General features: G+C 45.9%; 2 protein-coding genes across 20 annotated transcripts; one reads left to right on the top strand and one right to left on the bottom strand.

Moving 5' to 3' along the window:
- Nucleotides 1-3441: 3441 nt before the first annotated feature.
- LOC120666449 (transcriptional corepressor LEUNIG-like) lies at nt 3442-8900 on the bottom strand. Of its 3 annotated transcripts, none has more exons than XM_039946289.1 (13): nt 8110-8900; nt 7754-8015; nt 7637-7684; nt 7450-7519; nt 7196-7346; nt 6893-7096; nt 5665-5716; nt 5198-5334; nt 4971-5120; nt 4706-4870; nt 4491-4610; nt 4024-4230; nt 3442-3914 (listed from the first exon to the last, which is right to left on the bottom strand). In XM_039946289.1, exons 1-13 carry the CDS (start codon nt 8521-8523, stop codon nt 3768-3770), a joined length of 2127 nt encoding a protein of 708 aa, XP_039802223.1. In that variant the 5' UTR covers nt 8524-8900; the 3' UTR covers nt 3442-3767. The 3 variants fall into 3 exon arrangements, with proteins under 3 accessions (XP_039802223.1, XP_039802224.1, XP_039802222.1); XM_039946290.1 differs by having other exon boundaries at nt 7446-7519; nt 7754-8030; nt 8110-8252; XM_039946288.1 differs by having other exon boundaries at nt 7450-7684; nt 8110-8898.
- Nucleotides 8901-14571: 5671 nt separating this feature from the next.
- Nucleotides 14572-20532, top strand: LOC120666448. 17 transcript variants are annotated; one of them, XR_005671735.1, is made up of 7 exons: nt 15025-15574; nt 15717-15813; nt 18729-18757; nt 18849-19317; nt 19415-19738; nt 19915-19968; nt 20260-20532. XR_005671735.1 is itself a non-coding variant. In XM_039946286.1 (6 exons), exons 1-4 carry the CDS (start codon nt 15193-15195, stop codon nt 19529-19531), a joined length of 504 nt encoding a protein of 167 aa, XP_039802220.1. In that variant the 5' UTR covers nt 14572-15192; the 3' UTR covers nt 19532-19738; nt 19915-19968; nt 20260-20532. The 17 variants fall into 17 exon arrangements, 1 of the variants encoding a protein (XP_039802220.1); XR_005671732.1 differs by lacking the exon at nt 18849-19317 and adding an exon at nt 17887-17941 and having other exon boundaries at nt 15276-15574; nt 18729-18797; XR_005671737.1 differs by having other exon boundaries at nt 15279-15574; nt 18849-18901.
- The last annotated feature ends 1988 nt before the right edge of the window (nt 20533-22520 follow it).

The following is a 22520-nucleotide window of genomic DNA, read 5'->3' as shown; positions in this document are numbered from 1 at the left end:
TTGGCACACGGCAAATTCATTCTTTGTCGTGTGTTTTTTGTGGCACACGGCAAAGTTATGGTTTGCCGTGTGTTTTATTTTGGCACACGGCAAAATAATAATTTTTATCTTCTCACCTCAAAATTTTTTCGCAACTTCGAAAGTAAAAATATTATTTCGAACATGTTTTGTTGTGTGCCAGATCTAGAACACACGATGCCAGATCAAGGCACACGGCAAATGACTAGGCTTTGTCGTGTGCCCTAGATCTGTCACACGGCAAAGTGAGATTTAAATTTTGTAAACGACCTCGGATGGGGAAATGGCCAAAATAAAAGTTGTAGATCTCGAAAAGTTATGGAATTTTGTAGTTGATAACTTTTTTATTTGAATTTTTTTGGGATCTCAAACAAGCAATTTACACTCAGTTTAATAATATGTGGGGAAAGAAAATAGAGTACAAACACGAGTGAGTGTGTGGTGCAGTGGTAGAGGAGATTACACGTAAGAGGGAGGTTGTGGGTTCGAATCCCACCGGCGTGTAGTGTGCGAATATTGCGCAAAAAATTCCATGACTTGCCATGACTTGCGACTTTGATAGAGTGGGCGGGTGGCTGTTTTTAAAATTGGTTTTCTTGTTTTTCTGAAAAATTACTAGCCGAGTGTTTTTGACACAGTGGGCAAAACCCGTTTTGCCATGTGCCGCGGGTTTTGCCGTCCAGGTCACCGGGGGCTAGCGTGCGACTGCAGCGGCCGACAGCGCGGGTGTGTGGCGAGCAGGCGGAGATTTGGAGATCTATTTCGCAAGTTAAGAAGAGATTTCGAACCATAAAAAAATTAAAGAGTAAACTTGCCAAAAGGTTCTAGACGGTCTAATTGTTCTTAGCGCTTTGCTAGTGCCTAGCAATATGTATATTCTTATAATAGTCACTGTCATTTCAGGCATACGATTACTTATTTATTACTATAAATTTTTATATAGCATATTGGCTTACGAACTATAAATTGATTCTTCAAATTTAAGATAGCATCCTAAAATTTTGCTTGAAAATTGTGAGATTGTAATGTGTGAACGTGCAAGTACTTGGTTTCGGGTAAGGTGGGATGAGATCACTTAGATCTAGAGTTTTGGGATAGGACGGTCTCATACAGTATTTGATTGAGGTGGATGATCCGTCCTAATTTTATATTTGTTCGGAGGAGGATCGAGAGGGATGAAATACATCACGACTTTTAACACCGTTAGAAAAAGTGTTCGGTGGGTCCATCTTCATCCAAAACCCCACATGTCATCCTCTATTTTTTCCTTACAATTCTTTTTTTCCTTTTAGTTCTCCTTTACTGTTGTTGATGGTCGTTAAGTATGAAATTTGACCGTCAATTAAACTCAATAATCAAGGAAAATTATACACCTTACTTGCATATTTGTATCACTGACCTAATTCCACAGCTATTTTAGAGATTCTATGACTTCAAATGAGCAAGAGTGAAATAAGATAAAAACACGATGAAAACATCATAAGATTACACAGAAGATCGCTTCCAGCGTCACCCACTTACAGGGAAGGCCCACCTGGCAGAGCAAACGGAAGAGCCACGCAATATGCATAAGAGGATAAGGTTCCGGGCCCACATATCAGTCTGCTAAAGGGAGGTAGAGCAGCGGAGGCACCACCTAGGGGTCGGCCGACCCCCGGGTCAGCCGAACCTGGACAAGCACCAGTCCAGGTGCATTTCGAGGAGTCACGTTCAAGGCACTGATCACCTTCCATATGTGCGTTTGGTGGGAAACCGATCTCCACTAGTATAAATAGGCCTCTCCTCCCCACCCACCCCCCCCCCCCACACACACTTCATCTCTCACACCTCAAGACTCTCTTTCTCTCTCATTTGTATTTAGGCTAGTGGAGCTAGGTTAGTACTTTCCCTTAACGAATCAAGTCCTACTCGGAGTCGTTGAGCGATCCTCGGCTTCTGGTATATTTTTGTATTCATCTTGTCAGCACTCTATTCATAATATAGAGCTTGACCATGATTGTTATACTATTTCGATAGTTTATTAGTCCATGATTTGGTTTACCATGAGTTATACGAAGAATATAGTTAGACCAGATGATCCGGGTACGGATATCGGTTCATTGTACTTTCGGACTTGCTATAGCATTATGCTCGTCCATCCTGAGGATGGGAGTCCTAGGGACGTTAGGGTAGTAAACTCATACACGAGCGTAGTGCTCGGGTACGCAGGATCCATCGGATATGACCGTGCTTCACACCCAAATCTTATATAATGGGTTGTACATAACTTAATCGGTGGTCTATACAGCGAGGGAGGAGGCGCTGCCCCGGAGCTGCAACACTAGCGTTTTTATAGGAAGAGCCGCTAGTGGGCCGCTACTGGCCTCCGCGTTGGTGTCGTGCTGAGCGCCCAGTTCTTCAAGGACGAGGAAAGAATGGGCACTCTGGAAGGTGTGCGGCGGGTACTTGGAGGTTATCACCGGCTTGACGTAGCGGTAGCGGGGGTTGAGGCCGCGGAGGAGGTTGAGGACCTGGCTCGGTTCGGAGATCGGATGGCCGATGTCCCGCAGTTTGTCGGCGAGTCGCTTGAGCTTGGTGCAGTAGTCGTTGATGGACATGTCGCCTTGCTGCACGGAACGCAGGTCGGTCTCAAGGAGGACGGCTCGCTGCAGCTCATTGTCGCGGAACAAGCCCTAAATGGCGTGCCACAGAAGGAAGGCGTCCTGGCGATCGCGGCGATCCATGTCGAAGATGTTGTTGGATACCTTGGTGAGGATCTAGTTGACGATGCAGGAGTCGATCATGCGCCATTTGCCGTCGCGATCCGCAGAGGGAGTGGTGGTGCGGACATGGCCCTTGAGGCCAAACTTGCCGAGCGTGGAGTCGAAGAAGAGGCGCCACTGGCCATAGTTGCCTTGGATCACAGAAGAGGAGGCTGGGGCGACGAGAGGAGCATTGTCGTCATCAGAAGAGGAGGAGATGCCGGAGTGGCTTGGCGAGAGCGCCATGGGAGCGGAAGGAGGATCGGATTTAAGCTGATACCATGTAGAATTGTGTGAAGCAACTCAACCATTCATTGATCAATGTGGTGAACAATATATAGAGTACAACAAGCCATTCAAGCGGTGCCGATGCATGCGCGTGCGGTGCGTGCCGAGCGGCCCGGGCGCGCATGCAGCGATGGAGCGCGCTCTGCGGGCAAGATGGCGACACGCTCAGCGAACACGGGTGCGCAGACGGTTGTGGACCCTGAGGACTCGGACAGCGCTCAGCCTGGTGCGATATGGATCCTTTGACACGGGGAAATTTAATGCGTTTCGCCTAAATCCCCTTCAATCCAAGGAATGGTTTATCCAAACTAGCCCTTTAATGAGGTTAGCAAGAAAGCCCCCAAAAGGCCACACAACACAATGTCAGAATTCAAACGGAAAAGGAAAAGGAAAATGCACTACAATGGTACATCCGCATAACAAGGCAGATAAAAAAATTGTTTGGAACTTGAACTGGGTACAAATTTGAAGTCCTCAACAAACGTTTCTATGAGTTAAAAGTTAACAACTACAGGCTTCAGAAGCATATCGAACTGCATACAGCGACAACCACAAAACAAAACACTGTTAGTTCTTGAGCCCAAGTGGCTCAAGAGATCGTGTTACCTACCCTTTTGGGTCATGTGGTCATCTGAGGCAGAAAACCGTTCTTGTTTCGCTATCATCTAACAACCAGAACGTAGAAGGCGACATAGGCAACACCGGTTGCCATTATACAAGTCATTTCCAGAGCTTAACAAATCTATCATGGCTTACTGAGGCAACCTTCCCTGTTGCGCTGGATGCTGCTAGGGCTGAAATCGTACCCTCATGTGCATTGTTGAAGGTCATGGTGTTCTTCTCCCTTATGTCCCAAAGTTCCAAAGACTGCAAGGCATCAAATTAAAAGCATATCGTATAACACCATCCTCAGAAAAAGGGCTATGATTCTGCTCACATAATGAATAACAGGGTCAGAGAAATTTGAGAAACCTACCTCGTAACAACCAATTACAAGCAAAGATAGATAAGTTGGGTGGAAAACACACGAGTAGAATTTGTTCCTGCTACAATTCAACTCATGCACAAATTCACCATCATGTCCAGAAGTGAATGACCATATTCTAGCCGAGTCTTCAGTGACAGAAGCCAGATAGTCACCAGCAGAATCCCAACAAAGCGATTGAATAAGCTTGTTGTGCCCCTACACATAACAAGCTCTTACAGATAAATAATACTCCGCGTTTGCCAGATGCAAAGCATATTACATGTGAAAACGAATGAAATTCAGCAATGCTAAAACTAACATGATTAAAAGCTGACCAAATTCTAGTAAACCAATTCTTGATGCAACAGAAATTAATCTAAAAGAAGCTAAAGGTGCATGCAATAAATTGCATGTAGCAATAATGAGATCGAAATGCATCCTCAAACAGATTTTAGCAGTGATCCTTGGCAACCAACCTGCAAGGGATTTCTACAAGCATGTTGTGTCACCCCATCAAGTATGTAGATAGTCTTATCCGAGGCAACTGCTAGATATTTTCCCTTGCAAGGTTGAAATCTCATCTGAGTAGCACCTCCCTGGGATGGCAAAATAAGAACAGGGATGAAACCAAGATAAGAACAGATGTGTAAGGAGATGATCTCATGAAAAATAAAAGGTATTACTATCATACCTTAAACACCTTAACACAGGTAAGACAGCTACCATTATTTATGCTCCAGCTGCGTACTTCCCCATCACTATCACAGGAGCATATCATATCTTCTTTATTTGGATGAAAGTCAAGTGACATAACAGATGCTGAATGTCCCGTGAAAGTCCGGAGCGAATAGTCAGTCTGCACATTAGCACATACACAAACAGTTAGACATTAGCATTATGAGCAGCAGAACATTTTCTAATGCACTGTTGCCAGAAAAAGATAACGAGGAGCCTACATTATCAGCATCCCAAACCCGGACAGTTTTGTCAAAGGAGGATGTAGCAAGGCGTGACATGCTTGGGCTAAATCTAACATCAGTGATCAGAAACGAGTGCTCTTCCAGCACAGATTTAGGCCTTAGGGGCTCTGTACCCCACAAAACAACCTGTGCAGAGTAAAGGAAGTAAGTAATTTAAGCCTCTCTAAAACTTGTGAGATGAAATCCCATGCTTATGACCACACCTTTTTATCATGACCACCTGTAGCAAGCAGTTTGCCATCAGATGAGAAGTCGCAACAAACAACTTTGGTATAACTCGCACGTGCTTTTGCAACCTCAGATCTCGCACGTGCTTTTGCAACGTCAGAAAAACCAAACCCTGGAACAAATATATCTTCAATCATGCATTGGATGCTGGCAAAAATAATAAAATGAAGTAAATGTAAAATGCCAGTAGCAAAAATATAATACAACAGTTCATTAGGAACAATGATCTGCTAAGGAGATATTTTCTTTACTAACCAGTAAACAGATGAACGACAAACATTTTTCGAAGTAAAACAAAAGCAATACGTTTTTCTTAAAAAGGGAATTAGGATAATATGCTAAAATACAATAATGAAAATTATATTGAGATTGTGGATAATAGCTCACTCTCACAAGGACAAATTAAAATCAAACCAGGTACCAGAAGGAAATAAAAACACACCTTTACTAGCATCCATGCAGCGCCCCAAGTTGTCCCTAGGATCCATGTCATCCTGTGATAGAAAGGATTCAACATTATCATCCAAGCATCTTCCAGCAAACAGTCAACATTATCCTGAAAAGAAATATTTAAGTTACAATACTAGCTTGGTGTGGAGTGGCAATGATGGCTTTGTGCGGAGGGCGAGGAGATCCCTCCTTTGTGGGAAGCTCCGTAGTGAAGATGGCGTCAAGGTGACCGGTGGAAGAGGTGGTGGGCATTGCCTTTGTGGCAAGGTCTTCATCTACTTGGGTGAGCCTTAGTGGCAAGACCAAGCTCTTGACTGGAAGAGACTTGGTGATCGGGAGCGTACCTTGGTGGAGCTCCAATGTGGACCAGGGGTGGCTTTAGCCCACCGATACCACAGAAAAAAAACGACGTGCCGAGTTTGCATCTTCCTAACCCACTCCTTTAAATTTCTACATTTCTTACTTGCAACTTGTGTGCCTTTACTTTTTTAGAGTAGTTCCAAATTAGGATTGGCTATAGGCTGCAAAATTCTTGTTTGGGTTGGGTTGGAAGACTAGAAGAACCCTAGTTGAACATCTAGATAGCATGTTTTAGTTTATGTTTTTGTGCAAACTAGTTGAAACCATAGGTTAAGGTTTCAAGTTTGCCTAATTCAACCCCTCCCCCTCTTAGGCTACGAGCATCGATTCCTTTCAAGGGCCTCAAAAAGCAGCGCAAAACCCAACTCGCGGCGAAGAAACACCACGCACTACAGATTTAAGAGCGACTAAGCACGGAAGCAAGGTGATTTCCCCCGGCTGCTATCCAAGAATTCAATTTGGATATTAAGTTTCAGAATTATAATTTTTTAAGTTTCAAACTTTCTCGCAGTGATAAATCTGAAGGGCAAACGTTCTATAGATTGGGCTGGCCCATTGGGCTTAGGGCACCGGCCTAGTGGCCTGGACTGCCGTGGGTTTATGGTAGATTGATGTGTATTAGGCAAGGATCTCCGTTGATTGGGCATGGTCTATAAACCCTAGACGATCCTTGCCTATATAATGTACCTTGTACTCCATTCAATCAATCATCCAATTTCCCCAGCTTTCACTAACGATTCCAGTTCAATAGATACATAGACTTCAAGCCGACAGGATCACTTGTGTCAACTAAAAAAGCATTAGCCATCACTACTTCAGGTGCTAGTAAGTGATTAAAGCCTGATTTCTGGTGACTGTACCTTTCTTTCGTCGAAGCATTCTGCTTCTGCACCTTCTGTTCCATCAAGCATCTTGATAATTTGGCGTATTGTTGGCCTTTTCACCTGATCAAATTTCACACAGAGTAGACCAATCTGAATGCACCTTTTTATTTGCTGGTAATCGATATCTCCAGATGTATACCCTGGTGCTTTTCTGGGCCTATGTCTCCATTTGTTAAGCACCTGCGAAATCAGATCGCACGTCTAGGATGTTCAGTACAACTCTGCAAATAATCTAAAAGAGGGGCCTCCACCTTAAAAGTTGAAACATAATTCTCTTACAAGCTCAATATATTGCTGGGATGATGTTTCGGTCTCATCAGGGTACTCCTTGTGCCCCGTCATTATTTCTATGATTATCACCCCCAAACTGAATATGTCTAACTTTTTCGAGATTATACCCTTGTCTATGTATTCTGGAGCCATGTAACCCCTACACCGTATTGAAAGTTTGTCAAGTTTGAAGCCATGCGAGAACTGTAATGAAAATGCATTTGGTAATGATAAAATAACTAAGTGGTAGACATATTACTTACGGTGTTCCATTACAACTTCTAGTACATGTTCGAGTTTGCTCTTCACCGAAGAGCCTGGACAAACCGAAATCTGCAATTTTTGGCACCATATTGCCATCAAGCATTATGTTTGCAGGTTTCAGGTCCATGTGAATTATAGGGGTAACTTGCCACTCCTCATGAAGATAATGTAAACCATAGCAAATACCCTCAATAATTTTGTAGCGGGTGCTCCAGTCAAGTCCAGAATATTCATCTGCATTTGCAAATAGAGCATTCAAAGTTCAAACCCTAAAGAAAGAAAAGGAACAATGGATCATTGTACCTGAAAGATGCCTACGAAGGTTTCCTTTAGGCAGGTACTCCAAGCAAAGCAACCTTTCAAACTCCTCAGCATAAACGAATATCCCGTTGTATGGCACAAGTTTCTTCTCTGTTTCAGAACAGTAGCCTACAAGTTGCACTATATTTGGGTGTTTAAGCCTCATCAGATGGCGGGCTTCATTCTCGTATTGCTTATCCTGAATTACTGCCATTGTCAACTTCAGCCTCTTCACAGCAATTGTATCCCCATTTTGTAGGACTCCCTATTTAAATATAAGCTGTTTTACTGTGATAGCTAGTAGTAGCATATATTACTCTGTATTTGAGCGGATTGGAAAAGCTATGATTTAATCTTACCTTATACACCTTACCGAAAGCACCTTCGCCAAGTAGTTGCTCATCAGAGAAATCATGTGTGATCTCTCTCAACTCTGCTAGTGTAAATCTGTGTGGTTGTACACATGGATCCGCTAACACGCTCCCCAGCCTATTATGTCCGCTTGCGTTGCGAACTCTCCGAGAGCTCGATGGGCCTGCCTTTTTTCGCACAAGTTTCCCCTTCTTCGATAGAAACACAGCGACAGACAAAGCAGAAGGAGATTGACGCCCTTTCCTCACCACACCGCGCAGAGGCTGTCGTCGCGCCGCTGCTGTTCTTGAGGTTTCAGCCAAAGCAGCGCTGCTGGTGGATGCCTCTGCCACCACACCGCTGCCGGAGTCAGCAGCACCGGCACCATCCTTCACTTTGCCCCGGTGGGTGCCCTTAACCATAGATCCGGAGCAGTAGAAAGTTCTCTGCTATTCTGTAGAATGTTTTTCCATATCAATTTGAAATTTTCTTCGATAAATCTGAAGTTTTCATTGATTTTGATGAAAGCTTTTGGTGCTAGGTTGCAACGCTCACCAAGTTTTCAAAAAATCTTTCTTTTTAAAAATATTTTGTTCCGGGTATAGAAAGATATTTTTAAAAGAAACTTTTTTATTTTCAAAAGAATGAAAATACTTTTGAACTCTAATGGTTAGAATTTAGAAGAGCTGCGAACTTACAAAAGAGTGGATAGCTTAGCTACAGCATACAAACATGAATCATTTTATTTAGGCGGAATAGCCAAAAATTGTCCCTCAACTATCACTCACGGCTCAATTTCGTCCCTGAACCATCAAAACGTCCACTTTGGTCCCTAAACTATGCAAAGCGGGTCAATTTCATCCATTTGGTGATGTGGCGTGCCACCGTGGACCGCCAAGTCAGCACCCCATCGGATTAGGGTTGCAACTCACATTGAAATGTCCAAATTGCCCCTAGTCCATGTGTTGAACACACATACCATCGAGCCATACTCCAAACCCAAGCGCTCCTAGTAAGATCGCAGCCCCCATCACAGCTCCCAATCTGAGTTTAGCTGGTTCTATGGAGGGTACAAACGATATTTCCCATTATATGTTGACTGGGTGCTGACTTGGCTGTCCACGGTGGCACACCACATCACCAGATGGATGAAATTGACTTGCTTTGCATAGTTTAGGAACCAAAGTGGACGTTTTGATAGTTCAGGGATGAAACTGAGCCGTGAGCGGTAGTTGGGGGACGATTTTGGCTATTCCGCCTTTTATTTAAAAAAATGAATCGTTAATTCCCAAATCGTTAATCGTTAGACTGTTCAAAGACCTGGCATGGAAGGTCACGACTCGCTCTCTCTCCGCCAGATACGCCCTCCTGCCGCCTGCCGCTCGCGTCGCCCCAGGGCGACTCGGGCGGATCACCGGCTCGCGCCGCGCGAGCGCCCCGCCGCCGCCGCCTCTAGCCCCCGCTTCTCCTCGCCTCCGGCCATTAGCCGGTGGTAACGGGGAGCAGGGGTCCGCCTGCCTCAGCAGATCTCCAGATCTGCTTTTAGGTTTTTTTTCTTTCCTTCAAAATAATTAGGCTAGGGTTTAGATTGTCGTTTCGATGTCTTCGATCTAGCTTTCTACTTTGTACTGGATTTCTTCCATAGGATACGTCGTTTTCTCCGGCGGCGTGTTCCTCGTGGAGGGATTAAGGTATGTTGGTCTAGTCCTCTTTGAGAAGGGATTGGATCTATTTTCCCTTCCGATGGAATCATCTTTCTGGCCGCTGGTATTACCACCGGCGGTGGCAGATTTGTTCTTCCAACCGCCCTTGGTGATGGCTAATGGCAGTGTCGGATCTTATGGTCGGTTCAACCTTCAAAAGATATGGCCGACGTGCTTTCGGGGCCCTTTACTCCCTGCAATGGTTGAGCATTCTGCGCCTCTTTTGCGGTCTCCACGATTGTGGAGTCTTCTGTTGGTGGAAATTGCGATTCTCGTGGCTGGATCTAGTGAAGTTCCATGGCGGTGGAGTTTTCTGAAGCAGTGAACTTCGCCAGATGCAAGGAAGATGAAGGATAGAGACCTAGTGGTGTGCTTTAATGTAATTTTGTTTTATGTTGAGGTCTCAGTTGTAAAAGGGATTCTATTTTAATGAAATCTGATCTCTTTCTAAAAAAAGACCTGGCATGGAAAAGCTTTTTTTTGCGAAAGGAAGGATGGTATTAAAAATTGAGCACAGTACATCCCCAAGTTACAAAGGAGACCCTGAAAAAGAGAAAACTACAACCAAGACCTCTTGAGTCTCCTTCCTCGATGGACACCGACGACCGCCGGTTCCACCAAGCTTGGAGGACGTCGTCTTGCCGCCGAGAAGCTCCAACTCTTGGTGTCGCTGCATTAGCCAACGCCATGGAACACCCTCCCTGGCGCATCTTCTTCCTCTGTGGCGCATCAGCAGCATCCTCGCCGGAAAAGACGAGACCTCGCCATTTTCACCACCTTCCTCTGATCTTGTTCCCCACGAACCCAGCACCGGAGCCACCATGAACGGCAGCCCGGAAGGAACATCCCCAGGGGACGCCCAGATCATCCTCCCTTTCGCAGAAAAGGAAGAGACCACAAACCTGTCAAGGCGGCCGGAGAAAGCTAGCCTCGCCGGACTCGCCTTGAAGGAGCAAGAACTCCCCATCGACGACACTAGGAGCATCACCGATAGCAAGGAGATCAACACCCACCTTAGACCATCGCCGGGAACAACGCCGACCGCGACGTCACCACCACGACGTCGTCGCTCACACAGAAATGGAGACAGGGGGACCTTTATTCTCCATGGGCCGCTGCCGAAGTAGAGCTCACCCGGATTGCCGACGCCGCCGACAGCTCCGCCAGCAGCTCCAGCTCCGGCCGCCGCCCAAAGCAACAAAAGACGCGGCGCACAACGCACCGGCGCCACAAAGACCTAACCCTAGCTACTAGAAACTAGAAAACAAGGAAGGAAAACAGTCCCACTGCCGATTCAATCGATCCCCCTCCCCCTCCGGCGCCAGCGAGGGCTCCGGAGGCGAGGGGGACGACGAATCGGCGGGGGAAAACGGATCGCCCTTGGTTCTCCTCTGGGACTGTAGCAAGGGGAAAGAAGGGGACGACTCACCCCGAATCACTTATCCTGTGGCATGGAAAAGCATTGAGCTGCCAGGAGGTCGATTTGGGGGTATTTGACTTCGATTTGGGGCCAGAGGGGATGCGGCAGCGAGGGGCACGGCGACCCTCGCAAATCCACCTCCTGGCAGGTCAAGATATGATGCTGAGAATAGTACTGCAAGTCCGAGCACCAATCGAATGGAGATGCAGCTCCTGGGATCAATCTTCCGGCATCGAGCTGGATCTTCCTCCTGCCATGGCACGTACATCGGGTACCGTACAGGCTCTTGCGTGAGTGAGAGACGTACGAAAAAAAGGAGGGGAAAGGGCAGACAGGCCCCCGGTTCCCACGGCGTAAAGTACTCTAGTCTCTCTCACTCGTATAGATGGCTATTCAGGCCGTCTGGCCCGGCCCGGCATGGACGCAGGCTGGCCCGGGCACAAACGGATTGGGCCTGACCTGGCACGACCAGTCTTTCGGGTCTTGCCGTGCCACGTGTCATGCTGTGCTCTTGGCCCAAGCACAATCACGCTTTGAGGTCATGCCGTGCTACCCGTCACATCAACAAGAATTTTACTAAGAGAATTAAATGAAATTTATTTGTAAATTATCTTATATAGATGAGTGCTAATTCACGAGATAAATATAACGAGACTAATTAATTCATAATTTGCTACAGTGATATTACAATTATCATCTGCTAATTATGGGATTAATATATACATTATTAGATTCATCTCGCGAATTAGTCAGGGGTTTTGCAATTAGTTTTATAATTTATCGGCGTTTTATCGGCAAGCCTATCTAGTGATACTCTTAGATAATATTTTGTTGCGTAGGGATCGCCGAGATTAGAAACATGATGGTGCAAGCAATATGAGGGTTTAAATAGGTTCGGGCCGCGAGTTGCGTAATACCATGTGTCATATATTATGGTTTGTATTGCTTGAGAGGAATTGATCTGTTAGGCTAGGCTGTGCCTTAGAGGGGTCCCTACCCACCTTTAATCGGTGGAGTATACATGAAACCCTAGGTCGGTGCGGCACCTTGAGTCCTTCCCGAGTACTACTCGGGTGGTTTTTATCCGATCCGACTAGTACAAGATTAACATGAGCAGTTACATAATGTCTAGATCATAGTCACAGGATTCGGGGTTGATGCCTCGTCCCTCGACCCGGGAACGTCGTTCCGATTTGAGGGTCGGGGTCGAAGAGGGTCAGCGTCCCATTCAAGATTGGATCGTGTCCCGATTTGAAAGGGGTCGCAGCCCCATTGCTAGCAGATTTAATTGGGATAAGGAGGTTAAGGACAGTGGATTGGTGTGGTTTTTGTTAGACAATGAGCTGAGTACGTGTAGCATGATTTAAATGTACTCTTTTATATGTTTTTTATATGCTTGTGCAGATTAGTTTCTTCATTAGTAGCATATATATAGTTTTTGTTTTTATCGACCCGAAGATATCGACCCCGATGAATCAGGGTCGCGTCTCACATAATAATTTATCGTTCCATAGATGTATACCCCCTTCGTACCATAATTTTATAAAGTGACGACCCTCGACCCTCGACCCCATTCCTCGACCCGGTCGACCCAGGAACTTTGTGACTATGGTCTAGATACAAAACATGCCCTACCCTATATCTCGTACAAGATCTTGCCACGTCAAGTATCTCTTGGCCCCAGATCTGACATAATTAGACTTTATTTAATATTCATAAATGGCAAGATTCTCTATAATATCTTGTGGCTAAAGTTTAGCCATTCAGAAACCAAACACCCCTGGGTTCCCAAAATAAGTTCATTTCTAGGTTTATGCTGAAGAGATTAATGTTGCTGAGAAATTATATATATACCTCTATAAAAATATAATCATTATATTAAAAAAAAGAGAAAGTAGAAGACAACTACAATTAGATTGCCTCGTATCTAAAGATGTATTTAGGCCCTGTATAGATCTTTAACCATAAATCCTGTAAACGCAAAAAAATCATCTCATCAAATATTTCGACATATGCATGGAGTACTAAATGAAGTCTATTTACAAATTTTTTTGCATAGATGGGCTGTAAATCGCGAGACGAATCTAATGAGCCTACTTAATCCATAATTTGCAACATTGATGCTATAGTAACTATCCGCTAATTATTGATTAATCATGGATTAATTAGCATCACTAGATTCGTCTCGCGATTTACAACCCATTTGTGCAAAAAAATTTGTAAATAGACTTCATTTAGTACTTCAAATTAGCAAGATTTCAATGAAAATTTTTTTGCGCTCGAAACTAAACACGGCCTTATTTTGGGATAAATTTTGAACTTGTAGGAGTAAACTTGGCCCGTGACAGTTGGTCTGAGCAGACTGCTTCGGTGTTGACCTGACTACCTGAGTACTCCAATTTTTTAAAGAAACTAGCCAGGAGCATTACCGATGAGTTCTCTCTCTCTAACCTCCATACAGCTATCTATAAAATCAAGAAGGAATTAAAAAGGTTTACTCATCGTTCTATTATGGCCCTGTTCGCTGTGCTGGTGCTGTAGGCTGCTGCTGGAGTGGTGTGAGAGAAAAACACTTTTGACGGGTAGACTGTTGTTGGAGTGGTGTGAGAGAAAAACACTGCTGGTTGGCTAGAGACTGCTGGAGCATAACAGAGTCTATGTATCTGATTAATCAGTTTGATTATCGGCTCGGTTCACTGCTGGTTGGCTAGAGACTGCTGGAGCATAACAGAGTCTATGTATCTGATTAATCAGTTTGATTATCGGCTCGGTTCTGTTTCTTCCTCACAATCAAATTCGACAAGAACGGCACTGCAACAAACATTGCATTCAGTTGCAATCCGGCCGGCTCAGGACTGGCAAGCAGTTGCAACCCTGTGCGACAAAGAGCTGAGGTTGCTTACACGCTTGAGCCACCTGCGCGGATGCATTCAAGGAGCAGGGCTTCGAGCCACCCTTGAGAGCAGAGAACATGCACCTGTTTCAACAGGCGGTCATCTCCCTCGCCATTGTATCCCTACTATGATTACTACTCCATGTATATGTATGCAGATGGAACTAATAAGATACTAGTAAGCAACTCAAAGGTGTCAAGAGTCTGTCCTTAAAATCCTAGTAGCTGCCTGAGCATATGTCGTCGTATGCTGTCCTTTTGCCTCACACATTTCTATGTATCATTCCGGCTGGGCTCCGTGAGCTCAAGCCTAGCCACGTCACTGAAAATTTTACGGTCCATTCAATGTTTATCTGACGGTAAAAATTGTAACTTCCCTTCGCTCTGCTCTTTCTTCTGCCGCGTACTCCTCTCCTTTTCTGCGTTCGCTTCTTCCTCCCAGCTGCCTGGGCCGTCCCCTGCTCCCTCACTCCTCCACCACTCCTCTCCCTCTCTTCTCTTCGCGCGGAGCTGCAACGGCGAGGCCGAACAGCGGCCCCGGCGGGTCAGGCGCCGGCTGCTCGCCTCAGCTTGGCTCCGGCGGAGCGCGCGGCCGTCGTCCTCTCCCTCCCACCCATGGCGGCGCGCAGCCATCCTCCCTCCCTCCCCGGCGCGCTGCCGGCCTGCGTGAGCTCGGCTCCATCCCTCCTCGCCGCGCTCCCCGGCCATGGCAGCGAGGCCGGCCCTCCCCTCCCCTCCCCGCGCCATCCCTCTCCCTATTGGCCGTCCACGACAGAACGACGCACGGCGAGGCTGGCGCCCAAATGCGGCAGTGGCCCGTGCGGGGCCATGTCGGCGGGAGACCCGCGCGGGGCCATGGTGGCGGCCGCCGTTCCGCACCGGAACCCTGCAGCGAGCCAACGCCGAGCTCCGCCTCCACGCGCAGTCAACGAGACCAGCAGCAGCGAATACCTCCTCTTTGGGAGTCCGGCGGCCGGATCCGCCCTAAACCTCGGCGGATCTACGCCTTCCTTGGCCGGATCTGCTTCAGCGCACTCCCCTTTCCTGCAGCCGCTGCCGTCACGCACGCCGGCTTATGGCTGCGGCCGCGGTCGCTGTCAAGCGCGCCGGCTGCGTCCTCCGGCCACTGCCGTGCTCCGCGGCCGGAGCCTCCCAAGAGCGGCCCCGTGGCTGCTGCCTCACAAGATCCGCTCCATCCCTCGCGGATCCGCCCGCTATCGCGCGCGCTGGTCTGATTCCTGGCTTCCTCAGCGCCTTGTTCGACGTTGTGGTCTTCTTCCTCAGCGGCCTGTCTGCCGTCCGCCATTGCTGTCCGCCCAGAACTCCTGAATCTCAGGTGCGCCCCTCCGTTTTTTACTGGTCATCTCTTCCTGGTCGCCCCCTTTCATTTTGTTCCAAGAAGCAGCCTAGAGACAGTAAACGAGGAGTCCACTTTACTGCAGCAGACAAGAACAAAGGTACGATTCCTCACCAATGCAGGAAGCACTACCTAAAATATGATGTTTCTTCGCAGAGCATTCAGCTATAGATGCTGCAGAATTAGATGCTAAGTTTAATTTTTTTTGTTTGCCTCTAGATCCTAACAGTAACCTTTAACAGGTTGAAACTAATGGTCAGGTTGTACCTGGGCCTGAATATGAAAGTCCTAACCTGAATGGCTCCATTGGAACCTCCTCTCCTCAGGAGCACCTGACAGGTCATTGTAATCTCACCTCTTTGATTTACCAAAAAAAAAGAGTAAAATGCACTGTAGGTCCTTAAACTAGTTGAGCTGTTCTGTCCAGGTCCATGAACTTTGAAAATGTATTTTTAGGTCCATAATCTATTTAAGTGAGTCACTTGAGGTCCAAAACTTGCCACGCCAACGCCCGCATCCGACGTGGGCGTGCCACGGTGGCAGCGCGCGCGGTCAGGGGTGGGGAGGGCAGAGCGGCGCGCCACGCAGCACGCACCGCTGCCAGGGGCAAGCCGGGCTCCACGCCGCGCGGGGCTCCGGCGTTCCGCGGCGGGCGGTGGCGCGGCCTGCAACATCCGGGCGGAGGCCGCAGAGCGGCGGCGGCGCACGTGCGAGTGGAAGGTGGAGAAGGAGCAGGGGCGGCCGCGAGCGAGCCGAGCGAGGCGCCGTGCCGCTGAGTTCAAGCTCGTCCGATCCCAAGTGCAACGGAGTAGGGGCCTCGCGGCGGAGCAGAGCTCCTGGAAGACCGCGCGCCGGCCCCTTCCTCCTCCCTCGCAGCGGCCGCGGCGGCGGAGCTCCAGCTCGCGCGCTGGCGAGCCATGGGGGGCGTGCGGCAGGGAAGAGGACGCTCTGCTCCGAGCTCCTCGCCGACTCCCCCTCCGTATGGCGCCAAGGACCCGCCGGCCTCAAATTGACCACGCAAATGGTATGGGCATGCTCAGAGCTCACCCCAAAGCAGCACAACACGACAGCAGGGCCCCAAATCGACTGGAGCACGGTCGACCACGACGGAGGCGGCGGCAGAAAGCTGAACGTCGACGAGCTTCGTGTTCCAGCCAACCTGCTGCACAAATCGACCAACAGTCAAGCCAGAGAGCACTACGGCATCAAGGCGAGCATGAGACAAAAGCAAGGAGGAAGAGAACGCGGCCGGAGAAAGCTGGCCACGGCAAGGCGGTCCGCGGCGGTGCGCCAGCCGGCCGCGAGGAAGAACAGGGCGGGTGAGCGGCTCCGGTACTGCAGGGCGCAATTGAGCGCTGCAAGAGGTGCACAAGGATGAGGCGAACACATTGACACAACCAATTTGGATGGAGGGTGAACGGAATGGCTGGATTATGCCGGCGCGGTGGAGTTGTGCGACGGTGACAGAGAGAGGGAAATTGGGGAGGATAGCCGGTGGCGGGGTTAAAACAGCGTGGCGTGCGCGAGCAAGGCCGAGGTCGATGGAGACGCGGACGTCCAAGAGGACGGCGAGGCTGCGAGCGCGCGCGGGGGAGCTCGGCTCGGCCGCCGGTGCACGCGGGGGAGCTCCGGCTGGCTGCCGCGGGCTCGGGCGCAGACGAGCTCTGCCCGGCAGCCGCGAGCACGCTCCGGCCCTAGCCACCATGGGTGCGCGTGGAGGGCAGTTGCGCCCCGGCCGCCGCAGGTGCAGGCAAAGGCAAGCTCGACTCGGCCGCCGGTACGCGCGAGGGAGGTCCGGCCGGCCGCCACGGGCGCAGGCGAGCTCTGCCCGGCGGCGCGCTCGCGTACGCCACGCTCGCGCTCACCGGGCCAGGTGCCAGGTTGATGCACGCCTCGCGCGGACCAGCGAGGGCGCCCTCTAGCTGCCACCGTGGCACGTCCACGTCAGATGCGGGCGATGGCGTGGCAAGTTTTGGACCTCAAGTGACTCACTTAAATAGATCCTGGACCTAAAAATATATTTTCAAAGTTCATGGACCTGAACAGAACAACTCAACTAGTTTAAGGACCTACAGTGCATTTTACTCAAAAAAAAATGTTGTCACGCACAAAGATCTGAATGCAGTAAAAAGGTTAACTAATATTCAGTAGTACTGGTATTCTGCTTCTACCACCAGCACAGCATTGCTCAAACGAACTACCTTTCCTGCATTTTAGGTACCACTAATACGACATAGACTGTGCCTCTCAGCTAACTATGCTGACCATTTGCTCCTCTCAGTATTAGGTTCCTAAGCCAGAATTCAATTTATGCTTCACTTACTCACTATACTTAAGAAATAGAATGCTATTACAATCACCGATGTTGTATCTTCTTCTAACTAGACCACCTTTTTCTTGTGCACCATAAAGACCACCAAAGCAGATTTGGGAGGTAGTACTCCCATGCAGTTCAAGACATTTACAGGTACTATGAGCTACTTTCTTCAAACTTTATTAATCATATGAGTTCTTGGGCCAGATGTAGTTGATCCAGGCATGCAGCTGTTATTCATTTTATACTTGAAAAATAAAATGAACTACCAAAGGTTATAAGACACAGATACTCTTTCCCATATATGCGCATGATTATTATTCAGTTTAGGAAATGCTCTGGGTAATACGACACAGATATTCTTTCCCATATATGTGCATGATTACTATTAAGTTTAGGAAGCGCTCTGTTGGTCCAGAATTTCTGTTGATATGAACAAATATTCCTTTTCATATATGTGAATGACTATTACCTATTGCACAAACACAAGTATTGGTTGTATTAATGGTTCCCAGCATGTTTAAACATTTATAGTGCTAAGACACTACATTAGGCCTCCAAGTATATTTGCTGCTCATGCTTGCTTCACCCTTCATTTAGTGAAACATTGTCAGGCCCAATTTGTTATAGTATAGAAAATGTATCTGTAGATGCACAACTAAAACTATATTTTGAGGGACTGATCATGCGTTTTTTTACTCTGCTGAAATATTGGAATGAGATGTCCAGCAACAAAAAAAAAATGCCCATTGAGATAGCTAAAATAGCATAAGCAATTTTACTTCTCTTTACCAATCTTTTCTTGCTATGGTCATGTAGTGAATTGATGTAAACACGTGCATATTACGTTTATCCTCAGGGAAATATTTGATATAAACAAAAAAAAAATTATTTCCTTCAAGGACTGGTTCCTTTTCAGTGATCAACACAAAAATTGCAGGTAAGGAATTGCTGGATTCGAGCGCCAAGGTAAATCCCCTCCGCTCCATTCCTTCCTGGCATTTCCTAGGTAAAGTAAGACCATCCTTCCCAATATTTGTTTTAATTCTTCCACTAATAGAGATGCATGGAGCAGTATGCTGAAATCTTTTCGCAAGTTGTCGCTGTTCAAAAGTATGGAACAATCCCTTATGAATGATTTGATGATTTTATTTGTCTAGATGAGTACCTGTTCATAATCTAGATATGCATGATTACAGTAAGCTTACAATCTGGAAATATTTCTTTCTTGACAAAATACCTTTATTCAGATTCTTTAGATGAACTAATGGAGCATGCTTATATATTAGAATAATTGATAACTCGCCAACATTAGGGGCCACTTTCCTTTTGTTTTGCTGCTGGGCTGCCATTGATGGCTTCCATATATTTTCCTAAAAATAACATAGCTTCGTCCCTTTCCTACAATTACTTATTTGATTCATATATTATTTTCCCCTCTCTTTTCATATCCACTAAGGTATGATGAAGATTTCCTAATTTCTGTGCCGGACTACCTGATCAAGTAGTCCATGTTTGCTATACATATGGTGAAATCTTCAAAATAAACTTGGAATGTTGCCTTAAACTCGATTATACCATTCTCACTTCCTTGTTCTTAACCCATTTGCTTGTGAACCTATGCAGAATCAAAGCAAGGAAAAAAAAAAGACTGCCATTCTACTGTATTTGAAAGACTTGATGGTGTCCTGCCCCTCCTGCGCCTACAACACTAGACCTGTACCTGGCGGCCTCCAATTTTGACTGCCCTGCCTTCTTTTCCCATCTGGTCCGGTGTAGGCAAGGAAGGGGGCGTCTCTTGCATCATGGAGTATCTGGTCCACATTCTGTTCCTTCCCCAGCTCCTCCACATGATTCAGATGTTCTCATCATGTGCTGCTTCTGCCCTCCCTCCATTGCAAGGGAAAAAATATGCCGCTGCTTTGGCCCCGTTCCTCATAAGTCAAAAAGGTAACACTCTCGTTCCTTCCATGAAATTTCTCACTGCTCCTGCTGTTCCTGCTTGCCTTCGTACACCATTGGTCAAATTTTACTGTTTGTCCACCTTCCCCACGCCAAACATGTACTGATTTGCAAAGTGAAATAATATAAAAACCCAATATTTTAACTCCAGTGTGCTCATTCAGGTCAAGCGCTACACAAGGGTGCATAAATAAGCACTGATTATCTCTAACAAGCAGGTTAGTGCTTCTTCATGTGACTTCAGTTATCGTACAATATAATATCATATATAGGTATCATATATAGCTATTGAATCATATATAGGTATCACATAAACATAATAACATTAATTATTTTTTTACAGCATGCTAGACTCCTTCGCCCTCCTATAGAGCTTTCAGTGATTATTTACAGCATGCATACTGTTAATCCAGATTTTATTACTCTCCCCAGGCCTCTAACTTAATTATAGTACTAATATTTCTTGCATTATAATATTACATGATACTATTTACATTATAATATTACAGGACATCTCCACTCCTTCTGTGAATTATGAAGCCCCTTGCAGAAGTCTTTTGTTCCGTTGTAATAACTATATCCATATTTTAGATTTTTATCCTAGACTATGAAGTTGATAGCTACTATCTCAATAAATCTAAAACTCCTTGTAAATAACTCTTATATTTCGTTGTGACATAACCAGAAAATTCTTATTTGTCCTCTATGGCAATATGAGTCTACTAAATGTACAAATTTTATTATTCAGATCGATAAAGTTGACATGAGCGTGCGCAAATTTATCCTGAAACTTCGATTCCTTGTTCCATATTGTTTAAAGAACATCTAAATGAGAGAATAAATATGTAACAAATGCAACTGCAAGATTACATCTTCTACTACCATAGTAATTACCTAAAAAAATTACAAAGAAATTATGCCGCGCAATGCACTAGTTACCATTCTTCTGGAATCGTTCATTGGCAATCCAAACGATATAGCCAGTGATACTTTCTAATAAAAGCAAGCAAGGTGCATAAAGGATGAGTAAAGCGAGGATGAGTAAAGATTAGGCTGACTGTTGGCCACTAGCAGGATATTGACGGCTGAGAATGCATGCTCAATCATATCTAGTCCATCAGCATGAAAAAGGTGGAGGACGAGATACCTGCCTCCTTGACATTAGCATCATCTCGTGGCCAGGCGCAAGCATATATACAAGACAGAGTTGCAATACAAAGGCAAAGGCAAATAATTTCCATTAGTGTACAGTGTTCATATTGTGATGCTAATTGCTATATATTCTCCGGCCTCACGTATACAAAGGCAAAGGCAAATAATTTCCATTAGTGTACAGTGTTCATATTGTGATGCTAATTGCTATATATTCTCCAGCCTCACGTTTCTTGCTTTACAATATGGATTATGACACGTCACATATTCTATGAATATACCAGACAAGAGCAATCCCTAGAGCCTTGCATGCTCCTGATAATAAAAGCACAAGGGTGAATTATGCAGCCTGCCTAGTTGCTGCGAAATCTTACTTTGCACGCTGCAGCAATCTACTCCGCCAAGAGAATGGACATCAACCAAGCCTACAACTACCCAGCTTTACAATCAGCTCCGTAAACCAATCATCGGTTCACAATCTTGAGTTATCCTTCGGTTAGCTTTAATCGTGGAACGACATTCATTGCTTGCAATTCCTGGAACCAAACAACAGGAACACATGAGATTAACTGTAAATAGCCTATGAACCATTTATGATAGCTCATACTATTAAGGGACCCTACTATTAATACAAAGTTGCACTGAACCCCAAGAAAGTTGTGCGCTACCTGGAACAAAAGCTTGCAGGCAGTGGCGGAACCAGGATTGAGTCGAACCTCGGGCCGAGTTTTAAGTATAGACGTTCACAAACTCACATTTCAAAATATACATGAAAATATAAACGGAAAGATAGATGACATACAAAAAGCGCCATCGCGAAGTAATATATTTATTCTTCTTCAGCAATTGATCGAAGTCCTTCTTCAGCAATTGATCCAAGTCCAGAGGTAGAAGCTACTGCAAAATGAAAAAGATATATTAAATATCTAAAACATGTAGCAATGATAATGTAAATCAACAATTCGAACAAGGATTTTGTAAATACCACTCGAATGAGGTAGTTGAATCCTGCGCTTTCGCATATCCTGATAGTGCCTTAATATCTTATCGTTTTCAATGGCAGTAAATATCTCTCTCTCAATATAGCACACCATGCGGTGATTTAGCCAATCATCAGCCATCTTATTCCGCAACTCAGTTTTGATGATATTCATAGCTGAAAAGGCCCTTTCTACAGATGCAGTTGACACCGGCAATATCAAAACCAACTCAATAAGACGATAAACCAAATCTAAATCCCTATCTTTTCCAGTGTCAACCATCAACTCTGCAATCTTACCAAGGTCATTACAACTTGACCATTTGGTTTCATTTCTTACTTCATGAATGAATGTCTTAAGTTGCTCTCCCAACAATATCAGATCATATGGTTTAAAGTCGGCATCATATATTGAAGCAAGCTCAACTAACTTACTTATATCAAAGTTGGCAAAAGAATTCCTAGGATCAAGGCATGCAATGCATTTCAACAATTGTGTAGATCTTTCACCAAAGCGATTGTTCAACTATATTTTGGTCCTTCCTTTGCAAGTATTGTGACAAATCATTAGTCTTACCTAGTACTTTTATCATAAGATGCATAATGAGCATAAATTCAAAACTCTCTATTTGTTTTAGC

This window comes from Panicum virgatum, chromosome 3N (assembly GCF_016808335.1).
Source record: "Panicum virgatum strain AP13 chromosome 3N, P.virgatum_v5, whole genome shotgun sequence".
NCBI lineage: Eukaryota > Viridiplantae > Streptophyta > Magnoliopsida > Poales > Poaceae > Panicum > Panicum virgatum.
Note: the sequence above shows the minus strand (reverse complement) of the source record. Positions and strands in the feature narration are given on the sequence as shown.

Excerpts from the sequence above, each read along its gene's own strand:
- LOC120666449 (XM_039946288.1), bottom strand. The coding sequence starts at position 8,523 with ATGGTTAAGGGCACCCACCGGGGCAAAGTGAAGGATGGTGCCGGTGCT. Across the intron at positions 4,871-4,970 it reads GGGTTTGGGATGCTGATAAT|ACTGACTATTCGCTCCGGAC; the intron begins GTAGGCTCCTCG and ends GCTAATGTGCAG. Across the intron at positions 4,611-4,705 it reads CCTGTGTTAAGGTGTTTAAG|GGAGGTGCTACTCAGATGAG; the intron begins GTATGATAGTAA and ends TTGCCATCCCAG.
- LOC120666448 (XM_039946286.1), top strand. The coding sequence starts at position 15,193 with ATGGCTGCGGCCGCGGTCGCTGTCAAGCGCGCCGGCTGCGTCCTCCGG. Across the intron at positions 15,814-18,728 it reads TCCTCAGGAGCACCTGACAG|GTAAGGAATTGCTGGATTCG; the intron begins GTCATTGTAATC and ends CAAAAATTGCAG. Across the intron at positions 18,758-19,414 it reads TGCTGGATTCGAGCGCCAAG|AATCAAAGCAAGGAAAAAAA; the intron begins GTAAATCCCCTC and ends GAACCTATGCAG.